This window comes from Portunus trituberculatus, chromosome 17 (genome assembly GCF_017591435.1).
Source record: "Portunus trituberculatus isolate SZX2019 chromosome 17, ASM1759143v1, whole genome shotgun sequence".
In the NCBI taxonomy this organism is placed as follows: domain Eukaryota; kingdom Metazoa; phylum Arthropoda; class Malacostraca; order Decapoda; family Portunidae; genus Portunus; species Portunus trituberculatus.
Window position 1 is genome coordinate 24,993,713 of NC_059271.1, and position 14,162 is coordinate 25,007,874.

A 14,162-nucleotide genomic window follows, 5' to 3' on the forward strand; every position below is an offset into this window, starting at 1 on the left:
TTCTCTCAGTCAGTAACACTCGCGCAACGCACCTTGCCAGCCACCCCCTAGCCTGCAGCCCCGCACACTGAGCAACGCGCCACGCTTCAGACCCGTTCCGATCCTGCTTCTCCCTGGTGGGCGGAGCGACACACGGGGAAGAAGGGAAGGAGAGAGAGGAGACGGATGCTTCCCAGAATAAAATGTTAAAGAGATGGAGAGGTGAGATGGTGAGGAGATGGGGAGGTGCGCGTCCAGCCTCAGCCAGTAATGAACCGGCAGTCACGACATACCGGATTTTGACCTCTGTGAGATTGAGGTTAAGTAAAGTAGTGTGTGTGTGTGTGTGTGTGTGTGTGTGTGTGTGTGTGTGTGTGTGTGTGTGTGTGTGTGTGTGTGTGTGTGTGTGTGTGTGTGTTTGAATATGATTCTTTCTTTCTTTGTCAAGGACTTTTTTCATACAAATCTAGAAAGCTAATTGATATATCAAAGGAAGATTTTACATGTGACCGTGAGTATTAAAACTCACGCGGGTACTGCACATATACGCTCACACACACACACACACACACACACACACACACACTGCTCACAACCGAAAAGGTCCGGGTTCGAGTCCCGGACGCGGTGGGGCAAATGGGCAAGCCTCTTAATGTAGCTCCTGCTTACCTAGCAGCAAGTAGGTATGGGATGTAACTCGAGGGGTTATGGCCTCGCTCTCCCGGTGTGTGGAGTGTGTTGTGGTCTCAGTCCTACCCGAAGATCGGTCTGTGAGCTCTGAGCTCGCTCCGTAATGGGGAAGGCTGGCTAGGTGACCAACAGACGACCGTGATGAATTACACACACACACACACACACACACACACACACACACACACACACACACACACACACACACACACACACACACACACACGGAAAAATGACTATCCATATATTTTTTTCATATTAAAAGTGGATGAGAATCAATACATCAAGAATAAACAGAAAGTCTTATGGAGTAACTCTCTGGGGGTGCTCAATTAGAAACTGCGAGGAAAGCAGGAAGAGTAAAGTTTAACAGCAGGTGGGCATGCAGGAACTATATACGTACTGTACATATAGAGATAGAGAAATAGTTTGATAGATGATAGGTAGATTAATAGAAATATAGATAGAATGATAGATAAATAGATAGACAGAAACTTATAGCTTTTCAGAGAGAGAGAGAGTATTGACCACAAAATCAGAGCATTAGAGCTTCGTATGACATTGATAATCAGGACCGTCTTGTAGGGAAGAAATATTTAAGAGTTCTGTAATCAAGTAAGATAAGGATCAAACTTTACTTCATTCTGTATCTTTTTAATAACCTCCATGGATTTCTTGTGACTCCACTAATATTTGTGCTCGTTCGTCATTCCAAAGAGATTGAATGTAATGTGAGAATCTTTTTTAATGGAATGTGAGGATTTTTCATATCTACAATACTTTAAACTATAAGAACATAGCTAGAACATGATCAGTATGTTAGACCCACTATTTCTCTCTCTCTCTCTCTCTCTCTCTCTCTCTCTCTCTCTCTCTCTCTCTCTATTATACCATTTTACTTTTTTCTTTTCCTTCAAATGTTTTTCTTTATTATTATGGAAAGTATATCATGACAACCTCGAATTTTTTGAGAAAATAGAGTAAAAATTATATTTCTTTTGGTGTCCCTTAAAAAAATGAATTTTCTGTTGTGTAGAAAGAAGAGAGACTATTGTAATTCACATTTTTTGTATTGATGCAAGATATTTTTTGTCTGACCATTGTGAAGGGGTTTGCTTACTGTATTCCAATGATCCATGAAGAGATATTAGAACTAGGTGGACGCAGCCGTACCAACCAGACCCACCGGGAGAGATCAGACCAGGTAAGTTCCCTTGTCAAGACTGTGTGGTGTGGTATCAGGCTAACTCTCGACTTCTACAATGCTGGTTAATCTTCTGATATGGTCTTTAGTTTTGGTTAACCTTCAATTATACTCTCATTTCTCTTATATCAGTAAGCAGTAAGATATCAATTATGTTTGTTCTACGTTGGCGACTGACACCTCGTACACACACACACACACACACACACACACACACATATACACATATACTAGTACAGACATACCACATACTCTCTCGATATAACTAATAAATGTAGAATGATATTAGACCAGACTAAGTATAGGAAAAAACAAAACTAAGTCATATAATGTATAATTGTTTATTGCAGCTACACATAAGCGGTGTTTATTTATCATCTTGGTTAGAATGTATAAGAAGTATATGTATCGAGTGTGGTATGGCAAGAGTGTGGATGTCGCAGACTGTTAACAACCAACCCTAAATGGTTCAGGAAAGCTATTGAAAAGAAATTAAGAGATATTTGGATAACCAAATGGTATGGAAATGTATTAAGCAGAGCTGTTTGTAGGACTTACAAGTTATATAGATAGGTTTGTGGGATTGAGGAGTACTTCCTTAAACTTAATAAGAATAGTCGTAAGTTTTTAACAAAGCTTCGTACTGGAAATGAGAGGAACGTTATTGTATCAAATGTAATGAAGGATTAATAGGGGATGAATATCATGTTTTGTTATAATGCCAAAAACCAAGATATTATTCAGTTGTGAAGTAAATATATACAAGATTTTTATACCCTAGGCTAGAGCCAAATCACTTTAAGTTTGCTATGTTGATGCAGAGCAGGAAGGCAGGACTTAACAAACTTAGCGAAATTTATTAACGTTTTGTTACGAATGTTTAGGTAATTCTTAGTTTTATATACCTACATTAATTAGGAGCTGTGCTCCATAATTTATGGAAAAAAAATCAGACCAATAAATATATTTTCTTTCTTTATTCTTTCTTTCACACACACACACACACACACACACACACACACACACACACACACACACACACACACACACACACACACACACACACACACACACACACTCTCTCTCTCTCTCTCTCTCTCTCTCTCTCTCTCTCTTGCATGTAATTACAGTGGTGACTTCAAACAACGTAGCAAGTGGTGAGCTTTTGCAGAGGGGATCACTTGCCACAGATACAGTCACACCAGCTCGAAGACGATGGCTGCTAAGAATCTCTGTTGGAACAGGCTGGTTTTGATACTTCCGAGGTTCAGTGTTAGACAACAAGCCAGCGAAGGTGAAATGTTGGAAGAATCAGGTGTCAGATGGGATACTATAATATTTGTTCGTGCAGTTGAAGGAATTAGAGAAGAATTATTGAATGAAAAGTTACATAATTTTGAACTGAATACAATATAACTGAAGAAGAATGTATATAGAGGATTTAGAAAGAGGTAGGTAATAACGATCTTTGATGTAACATAACAAATAGAATAGCAGACTCGTTAAACTGAAAGCAATACAAGTGCAAAATATGCAGGATTATGTATGACTAATGTTACAGAGTACTATAGAGGTGTTACCTTGTTCAATAATGGTGACACTTTCATTAGTCAATAGAATATAAAAGCATAATAATGTGAGGGAAACTGCAAGAAACCGTCAAGATTATACACGTCCCTCTATCAATAAATTCTATCTTATTACGGAGTCTGTTCCATTTGTCTACTACTCTTCTTTTATGTCTTTCAATCTATTATTCGTACTAACTATTTTACTGCGATTCGAGGCAATTAACAACACCAGAACAAATGTAAGAATTCTTTATTAGCATCTAGAAGGAAGAAGTGGATTAAGAATAATACATTTGCAATTTCTACCTATTTTCAAGATTTGAGTAATTAGTAATTAACGAAACCATACCAAATGCCAGCTAAAAAGATTTTTTAAACATAAACACGTTAATTCCTTGAGTACCATATTCATTCTGCTTACTATTTGGTGATTTTATACAACTTGAGAAACTTGTGTGGAGATTGAAATCCTGAAGACTGTGACCATTAATCTTCTGATCCCCATAGATCCTTCCTAATGTCAATAAAATGGTCTAAATAACTGTACACAAATCTGAAGGCAAAAATGAGTTCAAGTATTGAAAGAGTTAACTTCTCAGATCACTCAGCTTTAAAACTAGATGAAGGAGTAAATACATGAATAAAATAAAGATATGTTTTATTTATGTTGTTACGCAAATTAGAACGTAATAAAATTATGTGAAAGAATCTTAGCGACCGTGAAACTGAAAGGATATGAGTTGCAGTAATATTTTCCTCAAGATTCACTATAGCTATTTGTGGCCTCTGTTGTTCTAATATTATGATAACCTACAACTCTATGTCGTTACTGTAGGTGCGTCGTCCACCGCCCCTGTCACGACCTATGGAGAGTGGTGAACATATTAGTTCTCGTATAGAAATAGGAGAATTCTTGTTTGAGTAGTGGAGTAGTAGATACATCAGTGTTTGTATAATATGGAAAGAGGATTCATGCTTCGGTTTGGAAAGTAAGGGGATGTGGCAGCATTTGTGGCGAAATAGAAGGATACATTTTTGAATAGAAGAATAGTGGTTATGTCAACATTTGTAAGTTAAAGGCAGAATTCATGCTTGAGTAGTGGAAAAAGTGGATGCATTTGTATTGATTGGAAAAGAGGAGGATTTGTGCTTGAGTGGGAAGGTGATTTACTTGTATGGAAGAACAAACGAAGGCAAATAAAAATCATGCCTGTCCTGCTGTGGCGATTGTTCCTGTCACGTGAGGGAATTATGCTAAAGAATATTATTGCTTGATGTGGGTTGAGTAACATTATGTAAAGTTGTGAAAAGAGAAAAAGAAAGGGTGGAAATAAATGAAACCTACCTGATAAAGTCCAAAGCAGATAAAAAGCAGCACGTACAAGAATATTACAGAAAAAACAAATTGCAGCCACGAACATCAAGACAACATCAGGACAACACCGTAGGACGAACACCACATGATAGACATGTACAAAGTGACAATTTAATGGAAGCACAATTACAAAACCTGTGCATGTGTGTACATATATAATTCACACTGATCAACTGGATATCGCTTAATCACATAGGTGGCGAAGCAATGGCCCCACTACTGCCGCCATCAGCAAAAATGGCAGCTCGGCACTCAACCGCGTACCCTCCGAGGCTTGGGCGAGACGAGGCGAGGTGGCGGTGTGCTCGTCCGGCAGCTCTGCGATGATGCGTGCCGGGGCGCCGCTGCCTCCGCCAATCCTCATGGGCATCACCGTTACCAGAAAGTTGGCGGTCGGCAGCTGTAGGGAGGAGACAAATGACTCTATTTCATGTTTACAATCTTCAATATTGCTATTATTGACTGACAATCTCTATCCTTCTTGGAGAGTGTTGGCAGTGTTGGAGTGGTTAGCTGCGCAGCACATGACTAAAGTGTCGCCTGATGGTTATGAATCTGTGATGCAGCCGCGCCTCACATTAACAGCTTGTTCAAATATTGTCACTATGAGTCAGCGCAAGAGGAATATTAACAGGTTTCAGGGTTAAGAGGCAGGTTGTCAGGGCGGCAGGAATGTACTGTAATGCTACGAGTATATTCTCAGCGGAGTTACCTGGTCTAGGTTGGCCAGGTTCTCCATGCCGTACACGTTGCGGGAGTACATGGCCTGGTGCGCCTCGTAGTGGGTGGAGTTGCCCACGTCCACGGAGATGGTGTCCACTCCCACTCCTACCACGCCTGTGGGGTGACCGTGGCGTGCACCGTGTGTGGCTAACCAGGTGGCGGCCTCCTTGCTCAAGCCTGCGGGAGAGGAGCATTGCTGTAAAAGAGGGAGGAAGGCTGCCTGCAGAGGCGGAAAGGAGCCTGGTTCAGATGTCTCCTATAGCTGTACAGGTGGAAATATAAGTCTGAGGCAGACAGAGAGGATTGATCTGTGAGAGGCGCCGCATTGCCTCCTGACCAGTCTTTGCGTGGGAGTGAAGTAATGTGCTTGATATTATTGTATTAACTCCCAGAACAAACAAAAATCTTCATAACGCTATGGATATTTTGCCTATCTGTTCACCTATTCATGTTTGGTAATCAATGAGTGAAACATCTGCTGACCTGGAAAGCTGTGGCTTCTTTTAAGAAAATATAGCAAAGATGATGATGACTCTTGTCACTCACCCGGAAAGTTGTTCCTTCTATGATTGTCGAGTCCAGAGTACTCAGCGAGGTTGTGGCTCTTGGCTCCCCAGCCAGTGCGAATGAAGACCACTGTTCTATCAGGAATGACTCCGTGGCGACTCTCCCACGCATCCAACTCCGACACTGGGATAGCGAAGTTCCTCTCTTTGGCAGCGGAGATGGCCTGGGACACGTCAATCACCACTCCTGTAAGAAGACACGTGCTCGCCACAATGTAAAATGTTGTCATCACACCAGCCTGGTGACAGTCCCGTGCAAGGATTGGTAACATTCACCACAGTATCTTTCACCCCCTATTCCACGCGATAGTTACCAAAACGGTCACCTCATCCATCAGTCAGGCATTCCTGTCTACTCTCACTCACATAAACCATGCTGTTCCTAGTTCTCTTCGACATCTTCATTCACCTCACTTATATATTCGACTGTGTACACAGTCACCCACTACATGCAGTACACCCTTCCTCTCCCTATGTCCACCCACCTGGCACCCGCCATAGCCTCTCGAGGGGAATCTCGTTGACGGGCCAGGTGTCGCGGGCGTAGTGGGCGGGAGCATCAACGTGGGTGCCTGAGTGTTCCGACGTGCAGAATTCGTTTAGCTCCACCCTGTGACGAGGCACCGACACACAGGGCAGCGTTACGTGGCGTGGTGGTGTAATGGTATACAAGTGTTCAGAGCAAACACTCGAGAAGGGTTTTACAAAGGTGTGTGAGTCATGCACGCCACAAACATTTCTCAGTGTGATGTGTGATGACAGTGATGGTAATGGTGTTGATGTTTGGCTCAGGAGACTCAATCTTTGTATGCATCATACAAAAAGAGTAAGTGAACTTGCCATATTCCAAGGTCATTCGTGCCGTTCTGGAGGACAGTCATTTTGAATGGCTTCAGCTTGGGGGAGGTGGGCGCGTCCACGTTGTAGGTGTAGGAAAGTTCCACCAGGCGCGGCACGACGGGCGAGGCGGCCATGATGACCAGCAGCGCCAGAATATGCAGTGCCATCTTGGCTCGAAAAATGCTGCGAGAGGGAGGAAAACAGCGTCAGGATGAGTAAATGGACCACGCAATTTATCAGAGTTGTGCCACACTCGCAGTCAGATGTGGTTCTTATGATGACTATGTATTAAACCAATGTGTTTACGACATACATAAACAAGTAAATGCTATTTGTAGTTGTATATATGTAGTTGTATATATATATATATATATATATATATATATATATATATATATATATATATATATATATATATATATATATATATATACAACTACATATATACAACTACAAATACCATTTACTTGTTTATGTATGTCGTAAACACATTGGTTTAATTCTTTGCTGCCGTAAGGGAAACTGTACACAGCACTGATCAGTGACTGGCACAGAATAATGATGAAGTTCCTTAAGTGACTCAACATCACCACATCGTATGATAACGTTCAGTGGAACTGACATTATTAATCGACACATGTTTGAACTGTTACAGATACTACTTACCACACTTTTTTAGTTCATTGTGGTAATGTCCCCCCCCCCTGTACATTTTCAGTGTAATTTTTTACATTGCCTAACTAATAAACCGTTTATTATTATTATTATTATTATTATTACACTTAGCTCTGCGTCTGTAGATCACCGTGAAGTCTTAAATAGTAATCTTGTGCACAAATATTATTTTTAGCTTACTCAGAGAGAAAGAGACACAGGCAGGAGTCGTCTCTGACGACCCAGTAAGGTTTACAGGAGGCGAGTGAGAAAAGATGTACAGGTTGCCCTTGATTGTGTCGTACCCCTGGGACGCTGTGATGCCGGCGGGACGTGGCCATACATAAAATGTGAACAATAACAATTTCAGCAAAGTGAGTGAAAGACTCCTGGTAACATGTGCGGGTACAGTGATCGTAATGTTTATTATTTTTCTCAAGATTCCTTAATGCGTAGCATGCACTCATTTATCAATTTTTATGGATTAAGGTTTAGAAGCTTTTTTATAGATTTTTTTTCATTGGACCATAACTTTTGTTTTAGATATTGTAATGTACTCAATGATTAATTTGAAATAACATAATATCTGTTGCTTTTGGTTTTGCATTTACATAATGAAAATAAAATTTAAAACACTTCACTGTTACTTGTGTCATATTGGTCTACCTCGTGCACACTCAGTCACAGGGATGTCTCGTAGCAGCACCACACGCACACCTGTCACACGCACATCCTTCACAAAGAACACAATGGCGACGTTATTATACGAGGCGAGTGATCCACATCTCCGGGAAGGCAGTTCCGTCCGCTAATACCAAGGGAAGAAGCGGACTTTGGACTAACTCGAGCTCCACAATCGTTCGTCCTATCGTTTTTAGCATTTGTGAAAGAGAAAAAAAAAATATATCATGTTGACTTCACTTTGATTTGCCACTCGGAGCTACTCTGGCGATACTGTAAACATCAACCTAACATGAAAGATGCGTGCTGTACACTTAAGTAAGGTCACACACACACACACACACACACACACACACACACACACACACACACACACACACACACACACACACACAAATACCTTATACTAAATCAAGAGAGTGCGAGAGTGCTGGAGAAACGGATGAGGTTCGATGTGCGTCGTGTCCAAGGAGAGACTGGAATGTTTAGCCGACTATATACAGTACATAGCGACTCTGGTTCTACTAGAGTGACCGCGACCTTCAGCTCAGTTAGTTTTAGCCTCGGGGGCTGCGAGGGACAGACAAAAAATTACCGGCGATAGGGTGTCAGCGGTCTGCTCAGTCAATCAGATACGGACGATTAGATACCCTACTGTCAAGATGGAAGGCAGCGCAAAGTTAGTCTTAGGCTTAGATTTAGAAATGGTGATTCAAGCGTCGTGGTGGTGGTGGTGCTGGTAGTAGTGGTGGTAGTGGTGGTGGTGGTAGTGATGGTGGTGGTGGTAGTGGTGGTGGTGGTGGTGGTGACGGCGGTGGTGGAAATGATATATGATGTGAATTTTGCACTGATTTAATTATATTAGTTTGGTATCATACTTATGGTCCTGGTCATGAATCGAGTATTATGTATATGTAGCTTCCTCCCTGCCCATGTTCAGATTACAGCATTCCGCCAGTCTTAGTTTCTAATCTGCTGGGGATGTGAAAGTTTGTTACCTGAGATTGCCGGCAGAACAGGAAGCACAAGACAGGGGGATATCACAAAAAGAATGAGAGTAGCAGCGTTACTTATCTTTGGAGCACTGGCGACTGGCAACTTTTCAGAGGTCAGCAGTCTGTGTATCGAGATGCAGCTGTGTGTGGTGAATTATGTGTGGCCGGTGGAGAAAGAGTGCCCTCATAAAATACAGCATCACTTATTTTCTTTTTTTTTCTCCTTTTCTGTTGTCAGTTGCGGACTATTTACGCTGAATCAGGTTCCTGTTGTTGAGCCAGTAGGAATGCTTGAAAGAACATTAATTAACTTTATCAATAGAGATGATGGGGGGAAGTAGGAAAGTGTGTCATATAGGAAGTGCTACACGCAGGTCAGATGACTTTTTCAGAGAGAGAGAGAGAGAGAGAGAGAGAGAGAGAGAGAGAGAGAGAGAGAGAGAGAGAGAGAGAGAGAGAGAGAGAGAGAGAGAGAGAGAGAATGGAAGGGAGGAGGGAGGGTTGGTGGAGGGAGAGATGGAGAAGAAAGGAGAGGTGAAAAGGAGGGGAAGGATGAAGGATGAGAAGGAGGAGGGGACGGGGAGAGGAGAGGAAGGGGAAGGAAGGGGGAGGGAGAGGAGAGAGAGAGAGAGAGAGAGAGAGAGAGAGAGAGAGAGAGAGAGAGAGAGAGAGAGAGAGAGAGAGAGATATATATATATATATATATATATATATATATATATATATATATATATATATATATATATATATATATATATATATATATATATATATATATATATATATATATATATATATATATATATATATATATATATATATATATATATATATATATATATATATATATATATATATATATATATATATATATATATATATATATATATATATATATATATATATATATATATATATATATATATATATATATATATATATATATATATATATATATATATATATATATATATATATATATATATATATATATATATATATATATATATATATATATATATATATATATATATATATATATATATATATATATATATATATATATATATATATATATATATATATATATATATATATATATATATATATATATATATATATATATATATATATATATATATATATATATATATATATATATATATATATATATATATATATATATATATATATATATATATATATATATATATATATATATTGTAAGTCAGTAATTGTCAGTAACAAATAATTTATCATATTTTTTTCATTTCACTTTGCGTCCAGTTTACAGTTTACTCTCTCTCTCTCTCTCTCTCTCTCTCTCTCTCTCTCTCTCTCTCTCTCTCTCTCTCTCTCTCTCTCTCTCTCTCTCTCTCTCTCTCTCTCTCTCTCTCTCTCTCTCTCTCTCAATGTCACTCTTTCTCATAATGCGGAGTTCACACACACACACACACACACACACACACACACACACACACACACACACACACACACACACACACACACACACACACACACACACACACACACACACACACACACACACACACACACACACACACACACACACACACACACACACACACACACACACACACACACACACACACACACACACACCCGGGTGGAGATATTTGGGTGTGTCTCCTTTCACGTGTAGCCCCTGTTCACCTAGCAGTGAGTAGGTAGGGGATGTAAATCGAAGAGTTGTGACCTTGTTGTCCCGGTGTGTGGTGTGTGCCTGGTCTCAGGCCTATCCGAAGATCGAAAATAATGAGTTCTGAGCTCGTTCCGTAGGGTAACGTCTGGCTGTCTCGTCAGAGACTGCAGCAGATCAAACAGTGAAACATACACACACACACACACACACACACACACACACACACACACACACACACACGTCATGGGCAGCTCTAGCCAATGACAGCCTCCTTAGGCCAGTATCTGTGGGTAAACATTATAGAATTATAGGGACTTGAAGACACTTCCTTTACTGTAAAATAAAATCATTGGTTAAAAAGGAAACTTAAAAGGAGAGATACTAATTTAGCTATGATCAATACATAGATGCACGGCCACTGCCATTCCTCCTCACCAGTAACGCCTCAAAAGAACATAAAAAAGATAACTGCATGAGAAAATAGAGCAGCTCCAAGAAGCCATCACTCTTATGAGTGGCAGTCCTTGTATGGAATATACCTATCTATTTCCTCATATCATCTCCATCCACATATCTGTCTAATCTTCTTTAAAAGTCCCTATTGACTTCCACGTCCTCTTAACAAAACCCTTACATATTTATCACTATCTGTCACTGATCGCAGTCGGGGCCGCTCCACCTTTTTTTGTTTTGATAAAGGTAAGAGGCATTTTGTCCAATAAATAATAGCGATTGTAGTGGTAGCAGAAGCAGTACTACTACTACTACTACTACTACTACTACTACTACTACTACTACTACTACTACTACTACTACTACTACTACTACTACTACTAGTAGTAGTAGTAGTAGTAGTAGTAGTAGTAGTAGTATAGTAGTGGTAATATAGTAGTAGAAGTGATAGTAGTAGTAGTAGTAGTAGTAGTAGTAGTAGGAGGAGGAGGAGGAGGAGGAGGAGGAGGAGGAGGAGGAGGAGGAGGAGGAGGAGGAGGAGGAGGAGGAAGAGAAGGAGGAGGAGGAGGAGGAGGAAGAGGAGGTGGAGGAGGAGGAGGAGGAAGAAGGTGTGCGCTGCATGAGGACAGAATATCAGAAAGACATTAAAAAAAGTTTGAAAAGTCACCTGACCTTGTTAGTACATGGTGTAAAGAACCATCATGACTATCGCCCAGAACCTTCTAGAAACTTAAATGGAAATTTCCTATTCTGACGCCCGCTGGGAGAAGTGTCTAATTATGATTTTCACTCCTAGTTTATTGGGAAATAGTTAGGTAGGAAAAGCTAATATAAGCAATAACATAATAATCATAAATATCTGTAAATGTTTAACTGTTCGAATAGGCGTGTGTGCGTGTGAACTCTGACACGAACATTCGCACTAAGACAATTTAATTACCTGAGTCTTGTCTAAGGCAGGTAATAAGTACACGTGACAGTATTTAAGTGACTTAACTGTGGTGACAAGAACAGTGACAAATAGACAATCACGGTGCTGAGAGTCAGTACTCTTCATCTTAGTACTTACGTGAAAGTGTATATAAACTGTAAATATAAGTATTAGATGTACTAATGGGTCAAAAGACAGTGATTGCCTTTTACCGCTCGAAGGCCATACTAATGAGTGGTGTTCATTAAAAGCAACACTACACGCTACAACAAATAAGCAAATAACAAAAACCCTTTACAACCTTACACGTGGCACCTCCTTTATCGATAGTACAAATCTATACCCAATTATGAGAGAGAATTGACATCTCTATTTAGGTTTTAATCGTGTAGTGAAATGCATTTGTTTTCTGGTAAACTGAAATTATAAGTGACATACTGAGGTTAGACATTTTATTAGGCATACATTACATACGAAATAGAAAGTTATTGTCCGAAGGCAGTGAAATCAAAACAACGAGAATGTTAGTGAGTAAGGAACATGACTGGAAAAGTAGGAAGACAATAAAAGAAAAAAATATGCAAGAAATCACAAAAAAATAAAAAAAGTAAATCGGCAAAAGAAACCAAAAAAAGCAACGTAGAGTAACTTATCTAAATCAATTGATGTACATACTTAGGTGAACCCTTCTCTTTAGGTGATGACACACACACACACACACACACACACACACACACACACACACACACACACACACACACACACACACACACACCCTATATGACCCGCTCTTTTAATTCAATTTCCAAAGCGTGTTACTGGCAACCCTCATCTACCACCACCACCATCACCACCAGCATCCCCACCACCTTCCATCTCCGTTATGCTTAGAGATCACGGCTTGCACTGCTGGGTGATTCGTCAAGCAACTCTGCGATGACTCTGGACGGACCGCCGCTGCCCCCTCCAATCTTCATAGGCATCACGGTGACTAGGAAGTTAGTAATCGGCAGCTGGAAGGAGCGAGAGGAAGGTTTGAGTGTCTCCTGTTACCCTGAGTATGTCTTCTGTTTATTGTATTGGTTATGTGTTGTGATCGTGAGTTTCTTAGGATGTTAGGAGGCAGAAGAGAAATACATCATGAAAGTGGTTAGGTATAAAAGTGATCAACCCCTTCAGTGCCATGACGCATTTTCATATTCATTCTCTATTTGGTGATTTTATACGGGTTCAGGAACTTACGTAGGAATTAGAATAGTGAAGACTCTTCTGACCTACATACACCCTTTCTAATGTCAATAGAATCGTCTAATCATACTCAAGACTCATGGTAAAAATGCATCTCGGTACTGAAGAGGCTAAAGTGCTGTGTGATGATGGTAGGAGGGAGAGAAGAAATGTTATGATGGTTGTTTATTTTTGAAGATGCTAGAAGGAGAAAGAGAGAATTGTGTTTTGGTAATTTTGCTCGCAGTGACTTGGTCTTTGAAGGAAGAAAATAAATTAATCCATTTCTCGAAGTAGTATGTTACGTTTTCATTATGCCATGCTGGAAGGAGGGAGGACAGTGTTCAAGGTCTAGACACTGTAGAGGACCAGCAAGCAGAAGATTAAATTGGTTGTGGTGGCTGTATTACCCACTTAGGTTATAGAGTACGCTTAATGGAGGGTTGGTTTCTGATGGCGTTGTTATGACACACCAGGAATTTTAGACACACAGAAGGCAGTGAGGTGAATTGCATCCCGGCAGGAAATGTGTGTGGTGTATGGCGCGCTCACCTGATCCATGTTGGCCACGTTTTCGATGCCGTACACATTGTGGGAGTACATGATGGAG

General features: G+C 40.2%; 3 protein-coding genes across 6 annotated transcripts in view; all 3 read right to left on the reverse strand.

Moving 5' to 3' along the window:
* LOC123504791 overlaps positions 1 to 62 on the reverse strand; it is a 31,389-nt gene extending 31,327 nt beyond the window's left edge. The window contains exon 1 of the mRNA XM_045255615.1: positions 33 to 62. The gene's annotated coding sequence lies outside the window, so the exon portion shown is untranslated. The remainder of the gene's footprint in view (positions 1 to 32) is intronic.
* A 3,616-nt stretch (positions 63 to 3,678) lies between these two features.
* Positions 3,679 to 8,828, reverse strand: LOC123504792 (isatin hydrolase-like). 4 transcript variants are annotated; one of them, XM_045255619.1, is made up of 7 exons: positions 7,804 to 7,958; positions 6,949 to 7,131; positions 6,594 to 6,718; positions 6,089 to 6,295; positions 5,532 to 5,719; positions 5,084 to 5,219; positions 3,679 to 4,307 (listed from the first exon to the last, which is right to left on the reverse strand). In XM_045255619.1, the coding sequence occupies exons 1-7, from the start codon at positions 7,941 to 7,943 to the stop codon at positions 4,255 to 4,257; spliced, it is 1,032 nt and encodes a 343-aa protein (XP_045111554.1). In that variant the 5' UTR covers positions 7,944 to 7,958; the 3' UTR covers positions 3,679 to 4,254. The 4 variants fall into 4 exon arrangements, with proteins under 4 accessions (XP_045111554.1, XP_045111555.1, XP_045111556.1 ...); XM_045255620.1 differs by lacking the exons at positions 3,679 to 4,307; positions 7,804 to 7,958 and adding an exon at positions 8,684 to 8,828 and having other exon boundaries at positions 4,917 to 5,219; XM_045255621.1 differs by lacking the exons at positions 3,679 to 4,307; positions 7,804 to 7,958 and adding an exon at positions 8,269 to 8,410 and having other exon boundaries at positions 4,917 to 5,219.
* Positions 8,829 to 12,763: 3,935 nt separating this feature from the next.
* Positions 12,764 to 14,162, reverse strand: part of LOC123504793 (isatin hydrolase-like) — an 8,772-nt gene continuing 7,373 nt past the window's right edge. The window contains exons 5-6 of the mRNA XM_045255622.1: positions 14,105 to 14,162; positions 12,764 to 13,338 (exon numbers count right to left, since the gene is read on the reverse strand). The exon at positions 14,105 to 14,162 is cut by the window's right edge and continues 130 nt beyond it. Of these exons, the coding sequence (XP_045111557.1) occupies positions 13,213 to 13,338; positions 14,105 to 14,162 (184 nt within the window). The 3' untranslated portion in view covers positions 12,764 to 13,212. The remainder of the gene's footprint in view (positions 13,339 to 14,104) is intronic.